This window comes from Chiloscyllium plagiosum, chromosome 20, assembly GCF_004010195.1.
Source record: "Chiloscyllium plagiosum isolate BGI_BamShark_2017 chromosome 20, ASM401019v2, whole genome shotgun sequence".
Classification (NCBI taxonomy): domain Eukaryota; kingdom Metazoa; phylum Chordata; class Chondrichthyes; order Orectolobiformes; family Hemiscylliidae; genus Chiloscyllium; species Chiloscyllium plagiosum.
The window spans coordinates 19,958,711-19,983,497 of record NC_057729.1 but is presented as its reverse complement, the minus strand read 5'-3'; the positions used below and the strand labels follow the sequence as shown (position 1 = coordinate 19,983,497).

General features: G+C 38.9%; 1 protein-coding gene across 1 annotated transcript in view; it reads left to right on the top strand.

Moving 5' to 3' along the window:
- Positions 1-21,241, top strand: part of LOC122560063 (breast carcinoma-amplified sequence 4-like) — a 29,995-nt gene extending 8,754 nt beyond the window's left edge. Inside the window, exons 2-5 of the mRNA XM_043710267.1 lie at positions 9,097-9,168; positions 18,480-18,581; positions 20,382-20,516; positions 20,884-21,241. Coding sequence (XP_043566202.1) covers positions 9,097-9,168; positions 18,480-18,581; positions 20,382-20,516; positions 20,884-21,003 — 429 coding nt within the window. The 3' untranslated portion in view covers positions 21,004-21,241. The remainder of the gene's footprint in view (positions 1-9,096; positions 9,169-18,479; positions 18,582-20,381; positions 20,517-20,883) is intronic.
- The last annotated feature ends 3,546 nt before the right edge of the window (positions 21,242-24,787 follow it).

Below are 24,787 nucleotides of genomic sequence, written 5' to 3'. Positions count from 1 at the left end.
TAGATGGACAAAGGAGAGCCAGTGGATATAGAGTCCCTGGACTTTCAGAAAGCCTTTGATAAAGTCCCACATATTAGATTAGTGAGCAGAATTAGGGCACATGGTATTGTTGGCAAAATACTGACTTGGATTGAAAATTGGTTGGCTGACAGGAAGCAAAGAGCAGTGATAAATGGGTCCCTCTTGGAATGGCAGGCAATGACCAGTGGGGTACAACAAGATTCAGTGCTGGGACCGCAGCTGTTTACAATATATATTAATGATATAGATGAAGTTATTAAAAGTAATATTAGCAAATGTGCTGATGACACAAAGCAGGGTGACACGGTGAAATGTGAGGAGGATGTTATGAGATTACAGGGTGACTTGGACAGGCTAGGTGAGTGGACAGATGCATGGCAGATGCGATTTAATGTGATAAATGTGTGGTTATCCACTTTGGTGGCAAGAACAGGAAGGCACATTTAGTATCTACATAGAGTCAAGTTAGGTAAAGAGGAAGTACAACGAGATCTAGGTGTTCTTGTACATCAGTCCTGGATTGGAGGCACTAATATATGCTGAAAGACTGGAGCGACTGGGCTTGTATACACTTGAGTTCAGAAGGATGAGAGGGGATCTGATTGAGACGTATAAGATTATTAAAGGATTGGAGACACTACAGTCAGGAAGCCTGTTTCCTCTGATGGATGAGTCCAGAACCAGAGGACACAGTTTAAAAATAAGAGGTAGGCCATTTAGAGCAGAGTTGAGGAGAAACTTCTTCACCCAGAGAGCGGTGGATATATGAAATACTCTGCCCCAGAAGACAGTGGAGGCCAAGTCTCTGGATACTTTCAACAAAGAGATGGATAGAGCTCTTAAAGATCATGGAATCAAGGGTTATGGGGATAAGGCAGGAACAGGATACTGATTGTGGATGATCAGCCATGATCATAATGAATGGTGGTGCTGGCTCGAAGGGCCGAATGGCCTACTCCTGCTCCTGTTGTCTGTTGTCTACTCCCACAGAGTTCTAGAGTACACCTGTTCAGGTCCTGGGGATTTATGCGTTTCAAGACATCCAGCAGCCTCCTTTGTAATATGGACATTTTCCAAGATGTCGCCATCAATTTCCCTAACCTGTATCTTCCATGTCATTTACACATTTAGTATCTCCCCCATCACCTGTGGTTCCATACAAAAGCTGTCTTGCTGATCTTTGAGGGGCCCTATTCTCTCCCTAGTTACCCTTCTGTCCTTAATGTATTTGTAAAAACCCTTTGGATTCTCCTTAATTCTATTTGCCAAAGTTATCTCATTTCCCCGTTTTGCCCTCCTGATTTCTCTCTTAAGTATACTCCTACTGCCTATATACTCTTGTGAGGATTCACTCAATCTATCCTGACTATACCTGACATATGCTCCCTTCTTAAGCAAAACTGCAATTTCTTTAGTCATCCAGCATTCCCTCTACCTACCAGCCTTTCCTTTCACCCTAACAGGAATATACTTTCTCTGGACCTTGTTTTCTCATTTCTGAAGGCTTCCCATTTTCCAGCCGTCTCTTTACCTATGAACATCTCGCCCAATCAGCTTTTAAAAGTTCTTGCCTAATACCATAAAAATTGGCCTTTTTCCAATTTAGAACTTCAACTCTTAGATCTGGTTTGTCCTTTTCTATCACTATTTTAAAATTAATAGAATTATGGTCTCTGGCTCCAAAGTGCTCCCCCACTGACACCTCAGCCTCCTGCCCTGCCTGATTTCCCAAGAGTAGGTCAAGTTTTGCACCTTCTCTAGTAGGTACATCAGCATACCAAATCAGAAAATTTTCTTGTACACACTTAACAAATTCCTCTCCATCTAAACCTTTAACACGATAGCAGTCCCAGTCTATGTTTGGAAAGTTAAAATCCCCTACCATAACCACTCTAATATTCTTACAGATAACTGGGATCTCCTTAAAAAATTTGTTTCTCAATTTCCCTCTGACTATTAGGGGTCTATAATGCAATCCCAATAAGGTGATCATCCCTTCCTTATTTCTCAGTTCCACACAAATAGCTTCCCTGGATGTGCAGGGGAACCTGAATTATCTGAACAAGATGGGCGGGCACTATTTCGTTCAGATAATCAATTATTCAGTTAATTGGTGAAATGCCTTTCCTCTGGTGCTCGGAGTTTTTAAAGTCTGTTCCTCGTTCAGGAGACTGCAGCAGTTTACAGCGTGCGAGCCCCCCCCCCCCCCTCCCAAACCCTGTCCGCCCTGCCCCCTCTCCAGGGGCAGCCAGACTGGACAGCAACAAAAAGACTGCTGCTGCAGTTGCCTTTGTGGGGTAAGTCTCCAAACAGTGCGCGCGCGTACGCACACACGCACACCTTTTTACTGCAACTTTTTGACAGGACAATGTTAGAGAGATTATCTGGTGAAGGGGGGTTTTGGGTACACCCCTCTGTAGAACTTAAGATAAAGTGTGGGGAGAGAGAAAGGGCAGGAGGTCAGTCATTTAGAGACATTGCCTATTTAATCACTGTAAACAAAAGATGTAATCACTGTTAGAAACACATCTTTAATGTGGTGTTTCTGTCTGGACCTTGAGATCTCCATCGGATAGTCTGATTTTTGGATAATCGGTATTCGGATAATCGAGGTTCCTCTGTGATTCCAGAAATATCCTCCCTCAGTACTGCTGTAATGCTATCTGTTATCAAAAACACCACTCTCCCTCCTCTCTTGCCTCCCTTTATATCCTTCCTGTAGCAATTGTATCCTGGAACATTAAGCTGCCAGTCCTGTCCATCTCTGAGCTTTGTTTCTGTAATTGCTCTGATATACCAGTCCCATATTCCTAACCATGCCCTGAGTTCATCTGCCTTCCCTGTTAGGCCTCTTGCATTGAAATAAATGCAGTTTAATTGATCAGTCCTACCTTGTTCTCTGATTTGTCCCTGCCTGCCCTGTTTGACTCGCCTTTGTTCTCAATTGTACCAGTCTCAGATTGATCTCTTTCCTCACTATCTCCCTGGGTCCCATCCCCCACCTTACTAGTTTAAATCTTCCCAAGCAACTCTAGCTCCCTCCCAATATATCAGTCCCCTTCTAATTTAGGTGCAATCTTTCCTCCTTGTACTGGTTCCAATGATCCAAAAACGTGAATCCTTCTCCCATACACCAGTTCCTCAGCCATGCATTCATCTGCTCTATCCTCCTATTCATGCCCTCACTAGCATGTAGCACCGGGATTAATCCAGATATTACTACTCTCGAGGACCTCCTTTTTAAATTCCTGCCTAACTCTGTAATCTCCCTTCGGAATCTCAACCTTTTCCCTTCCTATATTGTTGGTTCCTCCTGCTGGCCCCTCTTCCCCCTTGAGAATGTTCTGCACCCTCTCTGAGACATCTTTGATTCTGACAGCAGGTAAGCAACACAACTGTCCTTGCTGATGGAGTTGGTGCTGTTAGGTGATGGTGTCCTTGGTTCATCTAGCAGTGAGGCCAGTGTTTCTTTGGTTAGGGTGATGTTTATTGATGTGAATAGGGCGATCACATCAAAGGAAACAATGACCTCGTCCTTTACCTTGGTGTCTTTGATGTTAAGGAATTCCTGGCTGGAGTGGATGGAGTGGCTTGAGTCTTCTACTAGGTGTTCCAGTTTGCGTTGCAGTCCCTATGCTAGTCTGTATGTCGGTGTACCGGGAAGTGAGGCTATGGGTCTGAGATGGGCCCCTTGTCTATGTATTTTTGGTAATCCGTAGAAACGGTGTGTTGGCAAGAACTGAGCTAGCTCAAGCAAGACTGAACTCGTGGCTTCAGTTTTGTTCATGTCGAGCTATTTGTCAAAATCAGGTGGGCCAATGGGCTGAAAAGTGACAGATGGAGTTTAATTCAGATAAATGGGAGGTGCTGCATTTCGGGAAAGCAAATCTTAGCCGGACTTATACGCTTAATGGTAAGGTCCTAGGGCGTGTTGCTAAACAAAGGGACCTTGGAGTGCAGGTTCATAGCTCCTTGAAAGTGGAGTTGCAGGTAGATAGGACAGTGAAGAAGACGTTTGGTATGCTTTCCTTTATTGGTCAGAGTATTGAGTACAGGAGTTGGGAGGTCATGTTGCGGCTGTCAGGACATTGATTAGGCCACTGTTGGAATATTGCGTGCAATTCTGGTCTCCTTCCTATCAGAAAGACGTTTGAAACTTGAAAGGGTTCAGAAAAGATTTACAAGGATGTTGCCAGGGTTGGAGGATTTGAGCTACAGGGAGAGGCTGAACAGGCTGGGGCTGTTTTCCCTGGAGCGTCGGAGACTGAGGGGTGACCTTACAGACGTTTACAAAATGATGAGGGGTATGGATAGGATAAATAGACAAAATCTTTTCCCTGGGGTCGGGGAGTCCAGAACTAGAGGGCATAGGTTTATGGTGAGAGGGGAAAGATTTAAAAGAGACCTAAGGGGCAACCTTTTCACACAATGGGTGGTATGTGTATGGAATGAGCTGCCAGAGGAAGTGGTGGAGGCTGGTACAAATGCAACATTTAAGAGGCATTTGGATGGATATATGAATAGGAAGGGTTTGGAGGGATATGGGCCGGGTGCTGGCAGGAGGGACTAGATTGGGTTGGGATATCTGGTTGGACTGAAGGGTCTGTTTCCATGCTGTACATCTCTATGACTGGAGCTACTGGTTTGATCTCTGAACCAATTTAATTACAAAATAAATTTTAAAACACTTAAACTGTTTCTGTTTTTAATTATTTCTGGTCACCACACTACCAGAAGGATGTGGATGCTTTGGAGAGGGTACAGAAAAGGTTTACCAGGATGTTGCCTAGTACAGGGGATTTTAGCTTTGAAGGAAAGTTGGACAGATTGGGTTTGTTTTCACAGGAGGTTGAGGGGCAACCTAATAGAAGTTTATAAAATTGTGAATGGCATAGAGAGAGTGGAAAGTATGAGGCTTTTTCTCAGGGTGGAGAGGTCAATTATTAGGGTACACTGGTTCAAGGTGCGAGGGAGGATGTTTAAAAGAGATGTGAGGCAAGTTTTTCACAGAGGATGATGAGTGCCTGGAATGCATTTCCAGCGGAGGTGGTGGAAGCAGACACGGTAGCACATTCAAGAATCTCCTGGACAAGTACAAGAACAGGAAGGGAATAGAGGTATATGGATCCTGTAAGTGAAGACAGTTTTAGCATGGAAGGGCAAAATGTGGCGATGCAGGCTTTGAGGGCTGAAGGGCCTCTTCCTGTGCTGTATTGTTCTTTGTTCTCTTGGCCTACGGTATGAAACTTTTGAAAATATAACAGTTGGAAATATGTGTTTGCAAATTTCAGAATCTTGAAATAAGTTTTATAAGTAAGATTGTTGATTGCTTTTAAAAGAACCATTCTATTAAATAATGGTTATATATGTAAACACTGTGCTATGGCATGTATTCCCCCTTGTTTGGAAAAGCATAATAAGACGTTATTTTAGTAGTAATGCAAATAATGTTTGAAAACATCACTTACAGGTTTCCCTAACCATTATATATTTTTTTAAAAAGGGATACAACACTACATCATTAAGATACCACCTATTATGGCATTATCTTTAATGACAACCAAAGCCCTAAAATTAATCTAGCTATCAGCGCAGTATCCCTCAATTTCTGCAGTCAGCTTGATAAATTTGAATTCAAAAACTAATGTTTCTGATTTGAACCTATTGTAGTCTATTATCATAACCTCTGTGGTGTGTATTTCCAAGCTGCTTATTAACCCATTTACCTCCTGAATTATGGCATTCCTTATTCTGCTTATTGAGGTGTCAGATTTTACATGCAATATTTTACTGCAATCAGGAAAGTAGTACTTGAAGATTGCTAGGATTCTGGTGTGAATAGTGACAGAATATTATATCTCCTTATATAAAGTCAGAATTTGGAAAATATTGTTATAAGAATAATTTTGCACTGATTTACTTATTTATTTTAAAATAAGTGCACTTTATATGCAGATTATACATTTTACCAAGTTGTGTGACATTGTAAATTTCAATTATATTTCCATACTCACTGATTATAACCAGATGTAGTAATGAGTATAACAGTATACATTTGCAAAAAATCCATAGTTCATGTTCTTATTCCACTGATAATTACTGAGTAATGAATATAGATATGTGAAAACTTATATTTTTTTTTCACTAATTTGAAGCTCACTGTTGATTTTATATTCTGAGTATAAATCGCAAGTTGTAAATAACTACATATTTGTTAAGAATTATTTGTAAAGTGAAACAATTTTCTTACATTTATGGATAGAAATTGCCACACATAAATGCTAAAGTTTTGGCTGTCCGAATGTCATTTTAGTTTAAATTTATCTAGATTTGTCAAATCTATCTACACTCCTTCTGCAAATCTGACTCTTCATTGTTTATTACAGGATTTGATATTAATTAGTCTACCTTTTCCCAATATTGCCTTTCCCTTCCTCACCTACGCCTTAAGAAATAAGAGTTTAAATGTCATTTTGTTTGTTCTTGCTGGTTTATTAAAATTATAATTTTAACACTTTTGAGGAAACATCTTTGAAGAAAATTGATGAAAAACAAGGACGATACACGTCTAAACTTTTGTGTGTGCTCTGGAACACTTAGGTTCAGAGACCACAACTTGCTGATGCTGTACATATGATTCCTCCCTACAGAAGTTTTGGTATTTGTTGTGTTTCAGTGTGCAAAATGTTGGGCCATTCTCAGGATAATTGATTTATTGCAGTGATGATGGTTTTATGTTCCATGTTTTTTTTCAGCAGACATTTTATTTTCGTTTTTATGTTTTTCTGTTCCATGCCCAACTGTCATTGACTTTATCTTTACATAATGTCACATCTGAGGTTTGTTAACAAAATAAATGAACCAAACCATTATATAAAATCAAAGATTTTTAAACACAGAAAACTATAAACAATGTTTATACAGTACCCAAAACACACCTCTAGTACAGTACCCAGAATGGCATTCATACAATATTCACACCAGAATCTCTTTCATCTAACACCTCATAATATTCAAATCACTGTGACTTCAGCTTTTAGACTGGAATTATAGATAGTTTCTTCCTGAAACTTTCTCACACCTGCTTAAATGTATTCAGTTTTAAGTAAACTCTTCAGATTTATGCCAACACTTGTGGTTTAGGACTAGCACTAACTCCACACTCTAACGTAACCTAGTTCACTATGTCTCTTGACCTACTCAGGAGCACAGGGCTATACAGCTATTGTAATCTAAATATTTCACAGGGCTCTCCCACTTGAAAGTCTAGCCCTCAACCCTATATGTGTTTCACTTAAGCTTGGAAAAAAATCAAGCTTTAAGACCCCATTATTTATCTTACTGGGTTGCAACATAATCTAGAAGAAATCAAAGTGCATTAGTGGTGCACAAAATCCAGCCAGTCTAAAGTCAAGACTCAAAATAATTTTAAAATAAATCACCATGGCAACAGAAGTAGCTACAAAATAACTTTAGACTGTAAGAAAATCCATGTTGTTAACTCAAAAAACATAAGTTCAAACTAGTAATAAACGATTTTTAAAATATACATGAATCTTACAGTTTGCATTACAATATGTTCTTCCTTTTTGTTGTTAAGATGAAGAATGTTTCCATTTGTATTTCAAGCTTTTTGATTAGCCTATACAAACCCAGATGGGGGATTGTAATTTACTGCATTAATTTAGATAAAATTTCTGTTGCCAAGGGCGACACAGATAGAGAAAAATCTAGAAGGGAGTCAGTGATTGCCTGGGTGTGCTAGAGAATGAATTGTTCAACATTCCTGTAGAAAATCCTGCAAGACTATTGGGAATTGGGTTTAGGGAACTCAAATTTGCTCTGATGTTAAAGTAACAGTGAATTCATTTTGCAGTTTGTTTTCAATGCGTTGGGCAGACATTTCAGCTGAATGAAATAAGAGTAGCATGTAAATGCACAGAAATTCGCCAGAAGGAAACTCGTAGCTGTGTCAGCTGGAGCAAGAAGCCTTGATGTGATGATGGTGGCAAATCTTTGCTGGTACTTAGTTTGTAAAAGTATTATTGCTGAGATAAAAGGGGTAGTACAAACTTGAATCCTTTTCTGGTGTTCGAAATGAAATCTTTCCAGCCTTTTTGTCTCATAGTGAGTCATATATGTCTGAACCATCTTTTCTTTGGAGGTAGTCCATTGCTTAGCTAGTTTTTCCTGCCAATCTTTGGCCCCAGTTTATCCGGCCAGATACAGACATGGAAACAAACTCTTTGGTTCACAAGTCCATGCCGAACATAATCCCAAGCTAAACTAGTCCCACCTGCCTGCACTTGGCTCACATCCCCCAAATATTTCTTATTCGTGTACTTATCTAAATGTCTTTTAAACATTGTAACTGTACCCGCATCTATCACTTGTTGTAGAAGTTCATTCCATATTAGAACCACTGTGTAAAACAAAAATTGCCCCTCATGTCTTTGTTAAATCTTTCTCCTCTCACCTTATCTCCTTTTAACTCAAACCTTCTATTCCTGGCAACATCCTGATAAACCTTTCCTGAGTCCTCTCCAGCTTGATAATAGCTTTCCTATAACAGGGCAACCAGACCTGGACACAGTACTCCAGAAGAGGCCTCATCAACGTCCTGTACAACCTCAACATGATGACCCAACACCTCAACTCAAAGGTGTATATATACTTTATCCTGTGTCATGGCCTCCATCAGTTTTCCCACTAATGATATTTAATAAATGTTTTATTCTTTGTGTTAAATGTACACTGACAGATTCTTCAGAATGTGTTCAGTAACAGACCTCTACGGTTATAAAAAAAAATTAAGTTAATCTCTATCAAATCAGGTTTCCCTCTGGAGTCTGACTTGTCTAACATTACCAAGGGCTGGGATCATAACACAAGTCAAATCTACCTTATGTTGCATATAATACCGGTAAAGTTTCCTTTTTATGCGCGATATAACATTATTAATATATTGCATTAACGATACCCTGTAATAGAATAGGATGATAAGAGGTTATATGATTTTCATATTTACTTATCATTGTGGGCTCATGATGTGTCTTGTATCTTTTTCTTATGCAGGCCAAGAAACTTGATGAGAGCATTGAAGAAATGTTAATCAGATTGGATGAATTTTGTGCAATGCTTGAGATGGTAAGTATTTCAATATTTATGTTTAAATGAAATAGTTAAACATTTCGTGATCATTGTATCCTAAGGTTTAGGATAATTGTGGAAAAGAACAATGAACAATCCGGTGTGGGAAGAACAGAGCTGGGCCGGATAACCTGAAGCCAAAGGTTGGCAGGAAAAACTAGCTGAGCAGTGGACTACCTACAAAGAAAAGATGGTTCAGACATAGTAAGAACCGTGCAAACAAAGTTAGAGCTACTGAATTAAAGAGGAGGTAGCAATTCAGATTAAAAAAAGAAAAAAACATGCTTTCAACAGATGTCGGGTAGAAACTACAATTTAGATTAGATTAAGATGAGATTACATTACAATGTGGAAACAGGCCCTTCGGCCCAACAAGTCCACACTGACCGCCGAAGCACAGCCCACCCATACCCCTACATTTAACCCTTACCTAACACTAAGGACAATTTAGCATGGCCAATTCAGCTGAGCTGCACATCTTTGGACTGTGGGAGGAAATCGGAGCACCCGGAGGAAACCCACGCAGACACGGGGAGAACGTGCAAACTCCACACAGTCAGTCGCCTGAGGCGGGAATTGAACCCGGGTCTCTGGCGCTGTGAGGCAGCAGTGCTAACCACTGTGCCACCGTGCCGCCCAGTTTACAACCTGGCTGACTGTAGAAGTTTCAAAAGGGAGATGACAAAGCCAATAAGAGAAGCAAAGAAGGATTATGAAAAGAGACTGATATAAACAGACATCCTAAAGTCTTCTCTATGCTTATAAATAGTATCAGGATGGTAAAAGTAATAATGAGTGATCAAAAGAGAATTAAGATATAGAAGCAGATGTTAAATGCATACTTTGCATCTGCCTTTACAAAGTAAACAGATGCTATCCAAGCCTTGATGATGGACAAGGAAATTCAGTCACTGAAATCAAATTTGCCGCAGCATTGGATAGATTGTCTTTACTCAAAGCTGACAAAGTACCTGGGACTGGATGAAATGCATTCAATTTTACTGAAGAAATTGCAGAGACACTTGCCATAATTTTTCAGCCTTCATTATACTTAGAGGTGGTGAGAAGACTGGAGAATTGCAAACATAATGCCCTTGTTCAAAAAAGGGTACAAGGAGAAATCTTAACAATTACAGTCCAATTGATGCAATTATGGAAAACTTCTTGAAACAATAATACAGGATAAAACTAATAGTTTCATGGACAATGTGAAATTCAATTGTTGAACTAATTTGCTGGAGTTGTTTGATGAGGTTTGAGCAGAGAGGGGCGGTGAGGATATTGCTGTTGATTTGGTGTATGTGAACTTTGAAAAGGTGTTGGATACAGTGCCACATAATAGAATTGAGAACACTGCTAGAACTTGTAGATTAAAAGGGACATGGATGCTATGGATACAAATTGGCTGAGTGACGAGTAACTGAGTGCTAGTTACTTGGTTTTTTTTGGAGGTAGGTTTGGAGTTCCCTGGGATTGGTATTTAAATCCTGTTCCTGATAGAATTAATGATCTAAACCTTGATGCACAAAGAACAGCTGCAGAATTTGGAAGGATTGTGAGAAGGGTAGTGAATCTGGGAAACTCTTTACCTTTGAGGACTGGGTCACTAAGTATATTCACAGTTGAGACAGACAAGATTTTTAATAGTGAGGAAATCAATAGTGAGGGAAAAGGCAGGAACATGGAGTTGAGGGTTATCAGATCAGCCATGATCTCATTGAATGGCAATGTGGCTAAATGGTATACTTCTGCTTCCACTTGTTATGGTCTTATGGATGGTGTAGTACTTCAGAAGGACATTGACAAGTTGGTGGAGTAGACTGAAGAAGTTCAAAGCAGAAAAGTGAGGTGATATATTTTGGAATGAAGAACATGAGAGACAGTTTAAAGGGAACTGCTCTGAAGGTTTAAAGAAAAAGACAAACCTGGATGTATATGTGCTTAAATCATTAAGGGGCAAAATAGGTGGAGGGAGCAATTGGTAAAGTAAAAGTCATCTTAGGTTTTATTAATATGATGTAGAATACTAGAGAAAGGAAATTATTCTGAACTTGTGTAAAAAAACTAATTAGAATTCAGCTAAGTATTGATTAGTTCGAGGTGCTTTAGGAAGGCAGTGAACACATTTGGAAAAGGTGCAGAAGATGTTTAGATTAGATTCCCTACAGCGTGGAAACAGGCACTTTGGCCCAACAAGTCCACATCAAACCTCCGAGGAGTAACCCAACCAGACTCATTTCCCTACATTTACCCCTGACTAATGCACTTAACACTCTGGGCAATTTAGCATGGCTAATTCACCTGACCTTTTGGAATGTGGGAGGAAACCAGAGCACCCGGAGGAAACCAACTCAGAGAATGTGCAAACTCTACACAGACAGTCGCCCAAGGTGAGATCGAACCTGGGTCCCTGGTACTGTACTAACCACTGAGCCACCTTGGCACCCCTAATGATTTACAAGAATGTTTCTAAGGAAGAAAAATCTCCATTATGCAGATAGATTGGAGAAGTTGGAACTTTTCCTTGCAGACAAAAAAAAAGTTGAGAGGAGATTTGATAGAAATTTTCAAAATCATGTAGGATCTGCTTAGAGTAGATGAGGAGAAAGACTGTTCTCACTTATGAAAGAATGGAGAGTGAGAGGGTGCAGACCTAAAGTGTTTTGTCGAAGAAGCAAATGCAATGTGAGAAAATATTTTTACACAGTGGGTGGTTAAGGTCTAGAATGCATTGCCTAGAAGAGTACAGGTAGTTTGAATTGAGGTTCAATTAATTCATTCATGAAGACATTAGATGATTATTTGAATAGAAACAATGTGCCGAGTTAGAGGGAAAAGGCAAGAGAATAGCACTGTGATAATGCTCATTTTGAGAGCCTTCTACAGTGGACCTAATGATCTCATCCTGCACTACTCAATGACATTGACATAATTAAAACATTCATTTCATCTTTTAAAAACAGGATAAATTACATTCTAATGCACGGAAGGGTGTATAGTTTATGCTGCCAATTACAAATTCACAAGGGCCTTTCTCCCATGGACTGCAGCAGCTCAAAGTGGCAGCTCACAGCCACCTACCTGAGGGCAATTAGACATTGGTTTTGCCAGAGCATTCACATACTAAGAACAAACAATACAATAAAGAACAAAGCATTGTATTGAGTTTTCAGTGAGTTTGGCTGATGTTCTAAGTGAAGAAGGACCTCCCAACAGTACGTTGCTGGGTTATGAATGAGGTGCATTGAGACAAAATATATAAAATTTATATATACAGCAGACTTTTTATTGATTGGCACCTATGGGATCAGGAGTGTGCTGTCAACTGTTGATATTTTGTGTGGCCATTTGATTGAACAAATATATTTAAGTTGAGGTAAATAATTTTTTTTAAAAAACTATGATAATTGGACAGAATTATCAAGGGAAGATGATGGACCTAGCGGTATTATCATTGGACTATTAATCCAGATGGCGGATAGTGGAACTTGAAATTAATAAAAATCTGGAATTAAGTGTCTTACAATGACCATGAAACCATTGTCAATTATCAGAAAAACCCATCTGGTTCACTAATGTCCTTTAGAGAATGAAACTACCGTCCTTGCCCAGTCTGGCCCACATGTGACTTCAAGCCCACATGTGACTTCAGACCCACAGCAATGTGATTAACTTTTCACTGCCCTCTGGGCAATTAGAGATGGACAATAAATGCTGGTCTAGCCAGTGATACCCACATCCCATGAATGAATGAATAAATAATACAGTAAACTTTGCAGTATTTGTGGTATATAATTCATGCTGTTTAGCAAGAATGGTGATTCATAAGGTGCCAGTTAAAGCAAAGTTAGCTATATTAATATATTTTGGAATTTGGATTTCAAAATGTAGGCAGAAGGGTATTGGCTAATTCTGGTTCTTTAAAAAAGCAAGATTAGAAAACAGGTGATTGCAGACTACTTTTATTCATTCATGGGTCTTAATGAATGTTTATACTTGTGGATTTATGACAGGTAGAGCATATATGTGAGGCTATAACTTTTGTTTTCAGTTCTGAAGAATCTAGAATTACACAAGTTATTTTTAATTCAGTACAGAAGATGACAGGATTAGAGTTTAGAATCAAGTTCAGATTCTCTCCTAGGAGGAGTTTAGAGAACAAGTTAGCTCAGTGGAAGGGATGAATTTGTATAGCTTCCAATTTAGGAGAGTTTGGTTAGAAATTTGCATATTATTAGAACTTAGACAGTCAAAGTCCTCAGATTTGTGGAAAGTTCACATTGGAAAAGATTAATCAAATTGTCTCCAGAGTCCATGGCAAATAAACTTGCAGAGGTCAGTTAAACAGAACCTTAATAAGTTGAGGTAGTGGTGTAATTTCTTGAGAAATTTAAAAATAGCTAGATTTTTACTCTTTAGAATAATGAACTTCTGTTATATTGCTAAAGAAAATGTGCAATTTTTTGAATACGTTGCAGTGATTGACCACCAAAAGAATAGGAAAGGAAGATATCATAGAATCACAGAGTACAGTAGGGGCCGTTGAGTCTGTGAGCTTCCACATTGCTGTAAATGTCATCAACTAGACAAAACAGCTCACTGTTCTTTGCAGGGGGTCTGGGACTTCTATGAAGGGGGCAAGTAACGATGTGTTTTCTTAATCCACTAGATTGAGGAATACTTATACAGGAATTCAGTAAGGCGTTCAACACGGTTCCCCTTCGGAGACTGATTAGCAAGGTTAGATCTTATGGAATACTGGGAGAACTAGCTATTTGCATACAGAACTGGCTCAAAGGTAGAAGACAGAGGGTGATGATGGTGGAGGGTTGTTTTTCAGACTGGAGGCCTGTGACCAGTGGAGTGCCACAAGGATCGGTGCTGGGTCCTTTACTTTTTGTTATTTACATAAATGATTTGGATGCGAGCATAAGAGGTACAGTTAGTAAGTTTGCAGGTGACACCAAAATTGGAGGTGTAGTGGACAGCTAAGAGGGTTACCTCAGATTACAACAGGATCCTGATCAAATGGACCAGTGGGCTGAGAAGTGGCAGATGGAGTTTAATTCAGATAAATGCGAGGTGCTGCACTTTGAGAAGGCAAATCTTAGCAGGACTTATACACTTAATGATAAGGTCCTAGGGAGTGTTGCTGAACAAAGAGACCTGGAGTGCAGGTTCATAGCTCCTTGAAAGTGGAGAATAGTGAAGGAGGCGTTTGGTATGTTTTCTTTTATTGGTCAGATTATTGAGTACAGGAGTTGGGAGGTCATGTTGCGGCTGTACAGGATATTGGTTAGGCCACTGTTGGAATATTGTGTGCAGTTCTGGTTTCCTTCCTTTTGGAAAGATGGTGTGAAACTTGCAAGTGTTCAGAAAAGATTTACAAGGATGTTGCCAGGATTGGAGGATTTGAACTATAAGGAGAGGCTGAACAGGCTGGGGCTGTTTTTCCTGGAGTGTCAGAGGCTGAGGGTTGACCTTATAGACGTTTACAAAATTATGAGGGGCATGGATAGGGTAAATAGACAAAATCTTTTCCCTGGGATCGGGGAGTCCAGGACTAGAGGGCATAGGTTTAGGGTGAGAAGGGAAAGATTTAAAAGAGACCTAAGGGGCAACTTTTTCACACAGAGGGTGGTACGAGTATGGAATGAGCTGCCAGAAGAAGTGGTGGAGGCTGGTACAATTGCAACATTTAAGAGGCATTTGGATGGGTATATGAATAGGAAGGGTTTGGAGGGATGTGAGCTGGGTGCTGGCAGGTGGGACTAGATTAGGTTGGGATATCTGGTCGGCATGGACCTGTTGGACCGAAGGGTCTGTTTCCATGCTGTACATCTCTATGACTTTGAGGAAGACCCTCTTTCACAAAGTATAAGTTAGAATATTTAATTCAGTATACAGTGATATCCGAAACAAAATAAAGAGAAGGAAAGATGGGATTAAAGAGAGAGCAAATATTTCATAGCAGATCACAAAATTCAAGCCAATGCATCCGTTGATGCTGTAACCAAACGAGAGCACTTCCTGCACATATACAGAGGCAGACACAGACTGACCAAATGGGGACCGATCATTTAGTGGCAATGATCACAAAAACACTAAGCAGTACAAGCTACTGTTCCCTGGGCATTCATTATGGGAAAAGTGGAGAAAACAGGCAGGACTACTGGATGCAATCTACAAATTAACAATAAAACCTCCATGCAATGTAAAAGAACGCAATGTATATCTTCACCATAAAAATGTAGTTATGCTGCTATTCCAGACCTTTGATAAAACCATCAATTTTGTAGATTTTCCCTGTACCACCTTCACCATTTAAACCTCTCCCTTAAGTCTGTGGTCATTACAGTGAGTCTATCAAGCTACAGTCTTGATAAACTCACTGATGCAACACAGTGGAAATCAAGCCCTGCTATTCCAGATTTATAATAAAAGTTTAAGAGAGAGGCCGAATAGACTATTTTCTCTGGAGTGTTGAAGGCTGAGGAGTAACCTTATAGAGGTTTATAAAATCATGAGGGGCATGGATAGGGTAAATAGACAAGGTCTTTTCCCTGGGGTGGGGGAGTCCAAAACTAGAAGCCATAGGTTTAAGGTGAGAAGGGAAAGATTTTAAAGGGACATAAGGGGCAACGATTTTCACACAGAAGGTGATGCGTGTATGGATTGAGCTGCCAGAGGGAGTGGTAGAGGCTGGTACAATAACATTTAAAAGGCATCTGGATGGCTACATGAATGGGAAGAGTTTAGAAGGATATAGGCCAGATGCTGACAAATGGGACTGGATTTAGTTAAGATATCTGGTCAGCATGGATGAGTTGGACTGTTTCTGTGCTGTATATCTCTGACTCTATGATTAAGTACACATTATTTCTAAATTTACCCGATTTCTGGACCCAATTTTATAGAAAAGACCCACGAGGTTTCTGTTTGAATAAGAATTATTATTTATTACAAATAATTAGATTGTAACTGCAGGTAAACACTTATAAAATGTTGCATATGACACTACAAATTAAAATTATAATTCTCTTCTACACTCTCCTTACTCTCTCACACACATGCTCAGACAGGGGTAAGAACACAAGGGTGGAGCAGGACCAGTAAAGGAGAAGCAGTGGATGTAATACATTTGGATTTTCAGAAGACATTTGATAAGGTTAGGTTAAGCTACTTAACAAGGTGAGAACCCGTGGTGATGGAGACAGTATATTAGCACGAATAGAGGATTGGTTAACTAATAGAACACTGGAAGTTGGGATAAGAGGTCAGTTGGCTAGATGGCAACATTGGAGTGCTACAGGAATCGGAGCTGGGGCCATTAGTATAGAAGAGCTGGATATTATTTAAATCAAGAAAGACTGCTGTAAACTACAGTGCAGAAAGATTTGAGAGCTCTCTTGCATAAATCTCAAAAAGCTAGGATGCTAGTTCAGATAATTTATTTTAAGCTCATAGAACCTTGGCCTTTATTTCAAACGGAATGGAATATAAAAGTAGGAAGGTTTTGCTAAATCCATACAAGGCACTGGTCAGACCATAACTGGAATGCTATGAAGTTTTGGTCCCCTTATCTAAAAGAAAGATATGCTGATATTGGAGGCAGTCCAGAGAAGGATTAATGGGTTGATTCTGGGTATGGAGGGACAGTCTTATGAGGAGAGATTGTGTAGGTTGGGCCTGTATTCATTGGAGTTTAGAAGAATAAGAGATGGCCTTGTTGAAACATACAAGATTATGAGAGGACTGGACAGAAAGGTTGCTTCCCCATGTGGGAGTGTCTAGGATGACAGAGCATAATGTCAGTAATATTTATTTACAAAATCTGTTGAGCTGTTTGCATGGGTTTCAAGTGACTTACTTTTCAAAACATGCAGGCATCATTTGGAAATGGTTTTAAAACAGTTTTTTCTCATTTCAGTTCACAGTTTTAAAAAACACAAAATTAAGAAGACATGGTCCTTACATTCTGACCAGAGTGTTTTAGTTTTAGCAGAACATTCTCCTATTCTGAAACAAAAGCAGACATTGCTGAAGAATCTCAGCAGGTCTAGCAGCATCTGTGTCGACAAGACTGAGTTAATGTTTTGAGTCTAGTGACCCTTCTTTAGAATGGTTTGAAGAAGGGTTACTGAACTTGAAATGTTAACTCTGCTTTCTCTCCACGGATGCTGTTGGATCTGTTGAGTGTCTCCAGTAGTTTCTGTTTTTGTTTCAGATTTCCAGTTTTGTAGTTCTTTGTTTTATCTCTCTGTATTCTGTATTGGTTCAATTGTTTTTAATTGCCATCAAATCAGTAGTTGGATTTGATAAGTACTATGTCTACTGATACACCCAGATTCCTTGAACTGTAGCTGTAGTAATTTATGCAGTATAATCAGTACCTGTTTCTTTCTTTTTGAAGAAAATTTACCTCCTGTCTATTATTTGCACATTTCATCGCATCACTTTTAAAGATTGTAGTGTATTTCATTCTAGGAGTAAGGGTGTCTTGCTGCAGTTGTACAGGGCATTGGTAAAGCCACACCTGGAATAATGTGTGTAGTTTTGGTCTCTTTATATCTGTGGATAAACGTTCTTGCTGTAGAGGGAGTGCAATGAAGGATTACCAAATTAACTCCTGAAATGGAGAACTGACTCATGAGGATAGATTGAGTAAGGATTTTATTCACTGGAGTTTAGAAGAATGAGGGGGGCATCTCTTGGAAACCTGTAAAATTCTGACAAGAGTAGTCAGATACAGAAAGGATGTTACCAATGGTGGGGAGTCCAGAACCAGGGGTCATAGTTTAAGAGGTTAAGGGTTAAAATTTTAGAACTGAGATGAGGAGAAATGTTTTCACCCCAGGAGTGATGAGCCTATGGAATTCACTACCACAGAAATTGGTTGAATCCAAAACGTTATGCTTTCATGAAGGAGGTAGATCTAACTCTTGTGGCTAAAGTGACCAAAGGATATGGAGAGATGGTGGGATGAGGGTATTGAACTTGAAGAAAAGCCAGAATCATATTGAATGGTGGACAATCTCAAGTGGTTGAGTGGTTAGCACTTCTCTTCTTCTGGCAAAATAAATGGTGCTATCCAGAGCATATAACATTAACTGCTACCAAAATATTTGCAAAAATAGCTATTTTTAAATACCTAACTGCTCATGTGCTGACAGTGAGTATGCCTGCAAACTGTCCCTGGCTGATAGTGTAAACCATTACAGTGATGTTTCTATGAAGCATCATCTCAAACATATTCTAATTGGGGAAAATACCTATATTAGGGAACTAAAATTTTCCATTTTTGACAGATTCGAAGTGATTCATCACAAATCTTGGATGAAAATGTTCCTAAACTAAAGGCCAAGGCATTGGAAATGAAGAAGGTGTATGCAAAGATTGACAAGATGGAGGTTTGCAACTTTTCAAAATGCACGTCACAACCAAATTCAATTTAATTTCTGATACTCAAATGCCTAAATGTAAAGTAGACTTCAAGTGATGGTGCTAGTATGTGCTTGAGTTGTGGCATGAATCCTAAAGCAGATGGTTTTTTCCAAGTCCATGCATAGTATCCTCATATTAAGCATTACACTTCAGCCATGTGCTTCAAGGTGCTCTGTACTATTTAGTTACCACATTTGGATAGCAGAAGGTGTTCTTCAACAGCATTGTGGAACAACTGCCGGTTAAATTTTCCTCACATGGTTCACACAGAAGTGACAGATTTGTTGAAGAGAAATTTAAATTTTGAAAGGCTTACTTCAGAAATGTGACAACGATTTGTAATTTTATGAAATATCCTTGAAGTTCTTTTACTGAAATCTTTGTATAAGTGTATTCATGCATAATCATTGTAAGAACCTGAAAACATTTTTTTAAAATTGGGAAAGCTCAGCTATTTCTTTACTTTATATTCCTGTATTTCAATCCTGGACTACAACTCTTTATCCCACAGCTTTATTGATTTTCTTCATTGTAATAACGTACTCACTGCCTACTCTCCACAGTTATTTTGTTTGTACGCCAAACATCTTGGCTGATATTCTTTGGAACTACATACATCCTATAATATTGTTCATGGGAATGTAAGAACATGACTAGGCTAGTCATTCTGCCTCATCATTCAGGTGATCATGAATGACTGAACATAGACTTCTAATCACCAACAAGATGAAGGATGGGAAGGGTATCAATTCCTACCTTAAAAATACTCAAAAACTGAGCTTCCAAAGCGCTCCGTAGTAGAGAATTCCAAGGTCTTACTCAATTAATTTGTCCTCGACTCAAAACGAAATGGCATCCCTGTTATTTTGTTTAAATTGTGCCTATTGGTTCTAGAAGAATGAGAAGTGATCTCATTTAAACCGACAGAATACTTAAAGGTATAGATAAAGTAAAATGTATTCCCTGATTGGGGAAATCTAGAGCCAGGTGGTGATACCAGGACTGAGATGAGAAGAAATTCATTGATTCAGAGGGTTGTGAATCTTTGGAATTCTCTACCCCAAGGGGGCTGTGGAAGCTCAATTCTTGAGTATGTTTAAAGTAGATGTTGGTAGATTTCTGATTAAAGTGCATGGGGTGTAAACGGTTTTGGAAATAATGTGGGTCAAAGATATTTTAGTGTTACATGAGCCGTGATCATATTAAATGGTAGAGCAGGCTGGACGGCTGAATGTCCAACTACTTTTGTTTTATCTGGGAATGGGCTTTGTGATGAGAGGGTAATGAACTTTGAACCAAGCAAATCTAGTTTATGGCATTTGCTAGGCTCTCTTTATTAAAAAGGAATCTTTGGGAACTGACAACTGTTTGCATCAAAAGCAAGGCAACCATTGTAACATAATTCATACTTTTGAAACAGAACATTGTTTGAAGGGCAGAAATAAGCTAAAAACAGGCTGCTTTGTGTGCTTTAAGAATTTCACCTTCTACCACCCACCGCTGAGAACTTGCAAAGATCTTTTGGAGTTTAATTTTTATCTTTGTGTTGGTATTTTATAAATCAAGGCACAGTTTCAATTTTATTTATACGCGAAGTTAACCCATCTGTTGATATTAATGTTAACATTTAAATAGCTTCTAAATTTCTTAAGTCTAAACAGAAATAATCTTTTGGTTCAAGAAGTACTTCAAATATCGAATCTTAAAACATTGAAAAATTCTTTGCTCATTCATCCATCTCTTTCTGTCTGAAACTCTCATTATAGACCTTTGTGAAGATGGTTGGACAGAATGCAGCTACACTTGAGCAGCAAGTGATTCAGGCAGAAAAGGACTGTGGAAACTTGCCTCATGGTGTTCGTAGACTTCTACTTTCAATTAGTGCACCTTCATTTCTAAATGTAAGCAAAGTAAAGTTACAAAGCAGAAAATATAGTTTTGTTCAATGTTTTAATTATTCTCTTCTGTGATTCACTGTCACAGTTTTCAACATTAGACAATAACTGTCTAGTTTTTCGATTTAGGTTTGTCAGGATATGTAAAGTGAGATTAAGGCCAATGATCCAGCCTTAATACCATTGACATTGCAGTTTTCATTTGTATTTTGCGGGTGATGGTAATGGTGGGGAACGAGTGCTGTTGGGGATGTGGGGGTGCAGTCTTCTGATTTTTTTCTTTGCTGAGCAAGTTTGCGTAAATGCAGCTATATTTCAAATTTTGCTTCTCTTCAATTACTTAGCATGTCTTCTGGGTTTTGTTGTGTTACAGAAGAAATGCAGCTGCCCCAAACAACAGAACACAAGATATGAGCTACCCAGTCTGTACAGAACTGAGGCTTATTTTCCCGAGAGTTCTGATACGCCATACTTCAGCAAGCCAAAAACCTGATTGTAATAATGCATCCCTCAAGCTAGGACACTATTCATCAACAATGTAACATTTGCATAAAGAACAAAACTGAAAATATTACTGCAAGTCTTCTACAGTTTGTTTCATCATCTAATTCAGTTTGGATACAAGGTGGTATGTCTGCTTTCAATTTATGGAGAGATTTTCTGTGAAATATAACATTACTAAAACAAAGATTTCAATACTGCAATATTCAACTTTTGGGATACTCTTAGCACTGAAAGATACAAAACGTGTATGCAGCAGTGATCACCATCTGCCAATGCATTTTGTTCTACAAAACCTTAGCTACCATAATATATAAGCAAGTCGCAGATCAGAAAGGTTAGGACTTTAGACACAGCTTAGACTAAAGAGGTGGGTGTATTGTCCCCCCCACTCATGCCCAGAGCCATATAATAGTGGGTGGGCCATTAAATAGAGACTTCTATCTTCAGTTGGATGGAAGTCCTATCTCTGAATACTTCTGGTATTTCAAGTGTCTGGCAACTCTCTGGTCACAGCAATGCCACCCACATCAGAGGCCACAGCTGAACTTCAACCAGTCGATGGTGGAGCTGCAGATACTTTAGGGAAGATTTGCTGGTAAAATGTATAAGGGGCAGGATGAAATGGCACAGAGGAACCAGAAAATGGATTGGGTGAGTGGGTGGATGAGGGGCTAGTGGAATCAAGGAATGGACATGGGGACCTGTAAATGTGATAACCTACTGCCACCTGTCCCTTGCTCACAAGCATGAGGTGAAAGTTTCTGGACCTCAGACTTGGCATGATTCTGTGGTTGCTATGGAAAAATTGTGGCTTGGGCAGGAGTTTCCTGTTAAATCACCACAGGCAGGAGGGGTGCTCAATTTTATACCCTCTGCCTGTCTCCAATCCACGCAGGATTCAGCCTTATTGTGGTGTTTCTTTTGTCTTTTAAACCCCTGGATAATGCAAGCAACATGTGAGTTAGCACATTATGAATCTGCAAGGGCATATTTTAACTCAAAAATAAAATTGAGATCTGTCTTCTCGATTGTGTGAAACCCACTGTTAAGCTTGAACATTCTACAAATTCTGCAATTCCTAATGTACCCATAACATGTAAGTTTCTAATCTTGAGTTGAGCATAAAATAATTATCAATATGAACAATGTAGCATAAGAACACTGCTTGCCATGAAGAGAAGAATTGTAATTTTGTTTTCCAGTAAAGTTCATGAATCTAATGTCTTTTATTCTTTTCCAAAAAACTTGTTTCCTGTCATATAAAGCTGAACCACCCTAAGGATTGTGATAAAACCAAAATGGAAATATGGTAAGACGAAAAGAAGTCAAGGTTAAAAACAAAAGAAAACGTACTGTATAGAGAGAACACATTAATTAATGACTGTCATGCAGTCAAGATTCAGATGACTACACAGGTTGTGCAGATTTTGCCCACATTGATATCCAGACCACTCTCATTCAATTATTTTAGCAAAGTCCTACATGTCAGAAAAATAAGATAACTTATATACCCCTTTTTCCCATGGTCATTTGATTGCTCCAAATTTTTAGAGGACAGTATTGTAATAAAAAGAACAGCTGATTTACATCATTACAGTGGACAAGAAATATCTATATAAAACATTTCCTGTCAACTAACTACATGATAATTTTCATTCAGTGATGCATAAGCACAAAAAGCCCTTCTGCCCATCAAATATTGCAACCATGGACACAAATCTGATGAGTTATAATGAAATTTATAGACATACAAACTCCAGTTAATTACAATGGAAATGAGTTCAAAGGTTAGTTAAGTATATTTGATAGGAGATAAATGATGAATAGATTTACATTCTAAAAATGAAGCTATGTTTCTAGTTTGCATATATTCAGCTAGATTCAAACTTTGTCAACTGCTCTCAGGATATATGGATCCAAATTCATTGGAGACATTGTTACAAAATGTGCAATTTGAAAACTGACATGTTGCTCAAAATTTGCAATTGAGATTCACGCAGTTGCAATAATTTATTTTCAATACAGTTTATATAAAATGTTGGCAGCGATATACTTAAAAGTGTGGTTTATTATTTCTTATAGTTTTGTAGATTGGACATATTTTGCACCAAAAAATCTTGCTTCCATTGTTTAGTATCAGTGGCTTTCTCATCTAAGCAAGCTGGCCCCTTGCATAATTGACAAGAGTAAAATGACACAGTAACATAACCAGAATAGAGTTACATACATATATTGAGCAGTGCTTATTGGCGATCATTTATTTTCAACACTTGTTTACACAATTCTACAACTTTTGTCTAAAATGCCTACATTTGAAGAGGACATCTTTAGCTATCTGGTTCATGCTAGGGAATTTGCTGGTCACGTTCCTGTTGTACCTGTCTTCTATGAACTACGTTGAGACAACAGATAAACGGTTTAGTGGAGATGAGAAGAAAACCTTTTTCACTCAGGTGGTGAGAATCTGGAACTCATTGCCTGTAAGGATTGTAGAGACAGAAACCACCATAACATTTCACTTGTGAGGCCAAGCTTTGGAATATGGGAATCAGTAGTTGTTTTTGACTTGCATAGATGCGATGGACTGAAAGGCCTTTTTCTATGCTGTAGATCTCTGATTCTATTCTGATGTGTAGAGGATTTGTAGTCATGCTACTCCAGGGGGAGATTTAGCAATGCAGTCGCTGTGCTTTTTTTCAATCACTGGTTTGTCTTTCACTGTGGTTCAAGGGTTTCTTTCAGTTCCTCATGGTTTTCTCTTGCGTGGAAATGGCAGTCAAGGTTGATTCAATAGGGAATTAGAGAGAGTGTTCGATTCGAGGAAGGGCTATATAAGTTGGCCAAAAAAGCAACAGGGCTGAGTAGTGGGAGCAGTTTAGAATTCAGCAGAGGAGGAAAATGGAATGAAAAGGGGATAAATAGGGTATGAGAATAAGCTTATGGGGAACACACAACAGATTGTATGTGAAAGCAAATGTAGTTCCCTTACAACCAGAAACAGGGGAAGTTATAACTGATAACAAAGAGGAGTCAGAGCAATTAAATACAAACTATGGTTCTGCCTTCACAAAGGAGGACACAAATAATATCTGAAACGTGTTGGCGAACATGGGCTAGAGAGGAAGGTACAGAGCCAATAAATCTCCAGGGCTTGATAATGTACATCTCGAGTATTGAAGGAAGTGGCCCCCGAAATTATGGATGCATTGGTGGTCATCTTTCAAATTTCTGTAGATCCTGGAATAGTTCCTATGGATTGAAGGGCAACTAATGTAACTCCAAAATTTTTTTAAAAAGAGGTAGAGAGAAAATACATCAGTATAGGCTAGTTAGTCTGAAATTGACAGTGGGGAAACGTGTTAGAATCTGATATAAACGATTTAATAGCAGAGACTCGGAAAAGCACTGACAGGATCGGTCAGAGTCAGCAAGGATTTACAAAAGGAAAATCATGGCAAATCTATTGGAATTTTTCAAAGCTGTGGAGTTGGGATCTAATGGATGTAGTTGCTTGGACTTTTAGAAGGCATTCAATAAGGGCTGCTATGAGAGTTTTGCATGTGAATTTAAAGTGCATGGAATTAAGGTAAGTGTATTTCATTGATAATGGGCGAGTGACAGACAGGAAACAAACCATAGGATATGTTAATGATTTACATGAGGGGACTAAAGTTAATGTCTCCAAATTTACAAGTAACACAAAGCTGTGTGGAAGAGTTACTATATGGAGGGTGCAGAGATGCTTTGGTGTGATTTGGTCCTCACCTTCCATC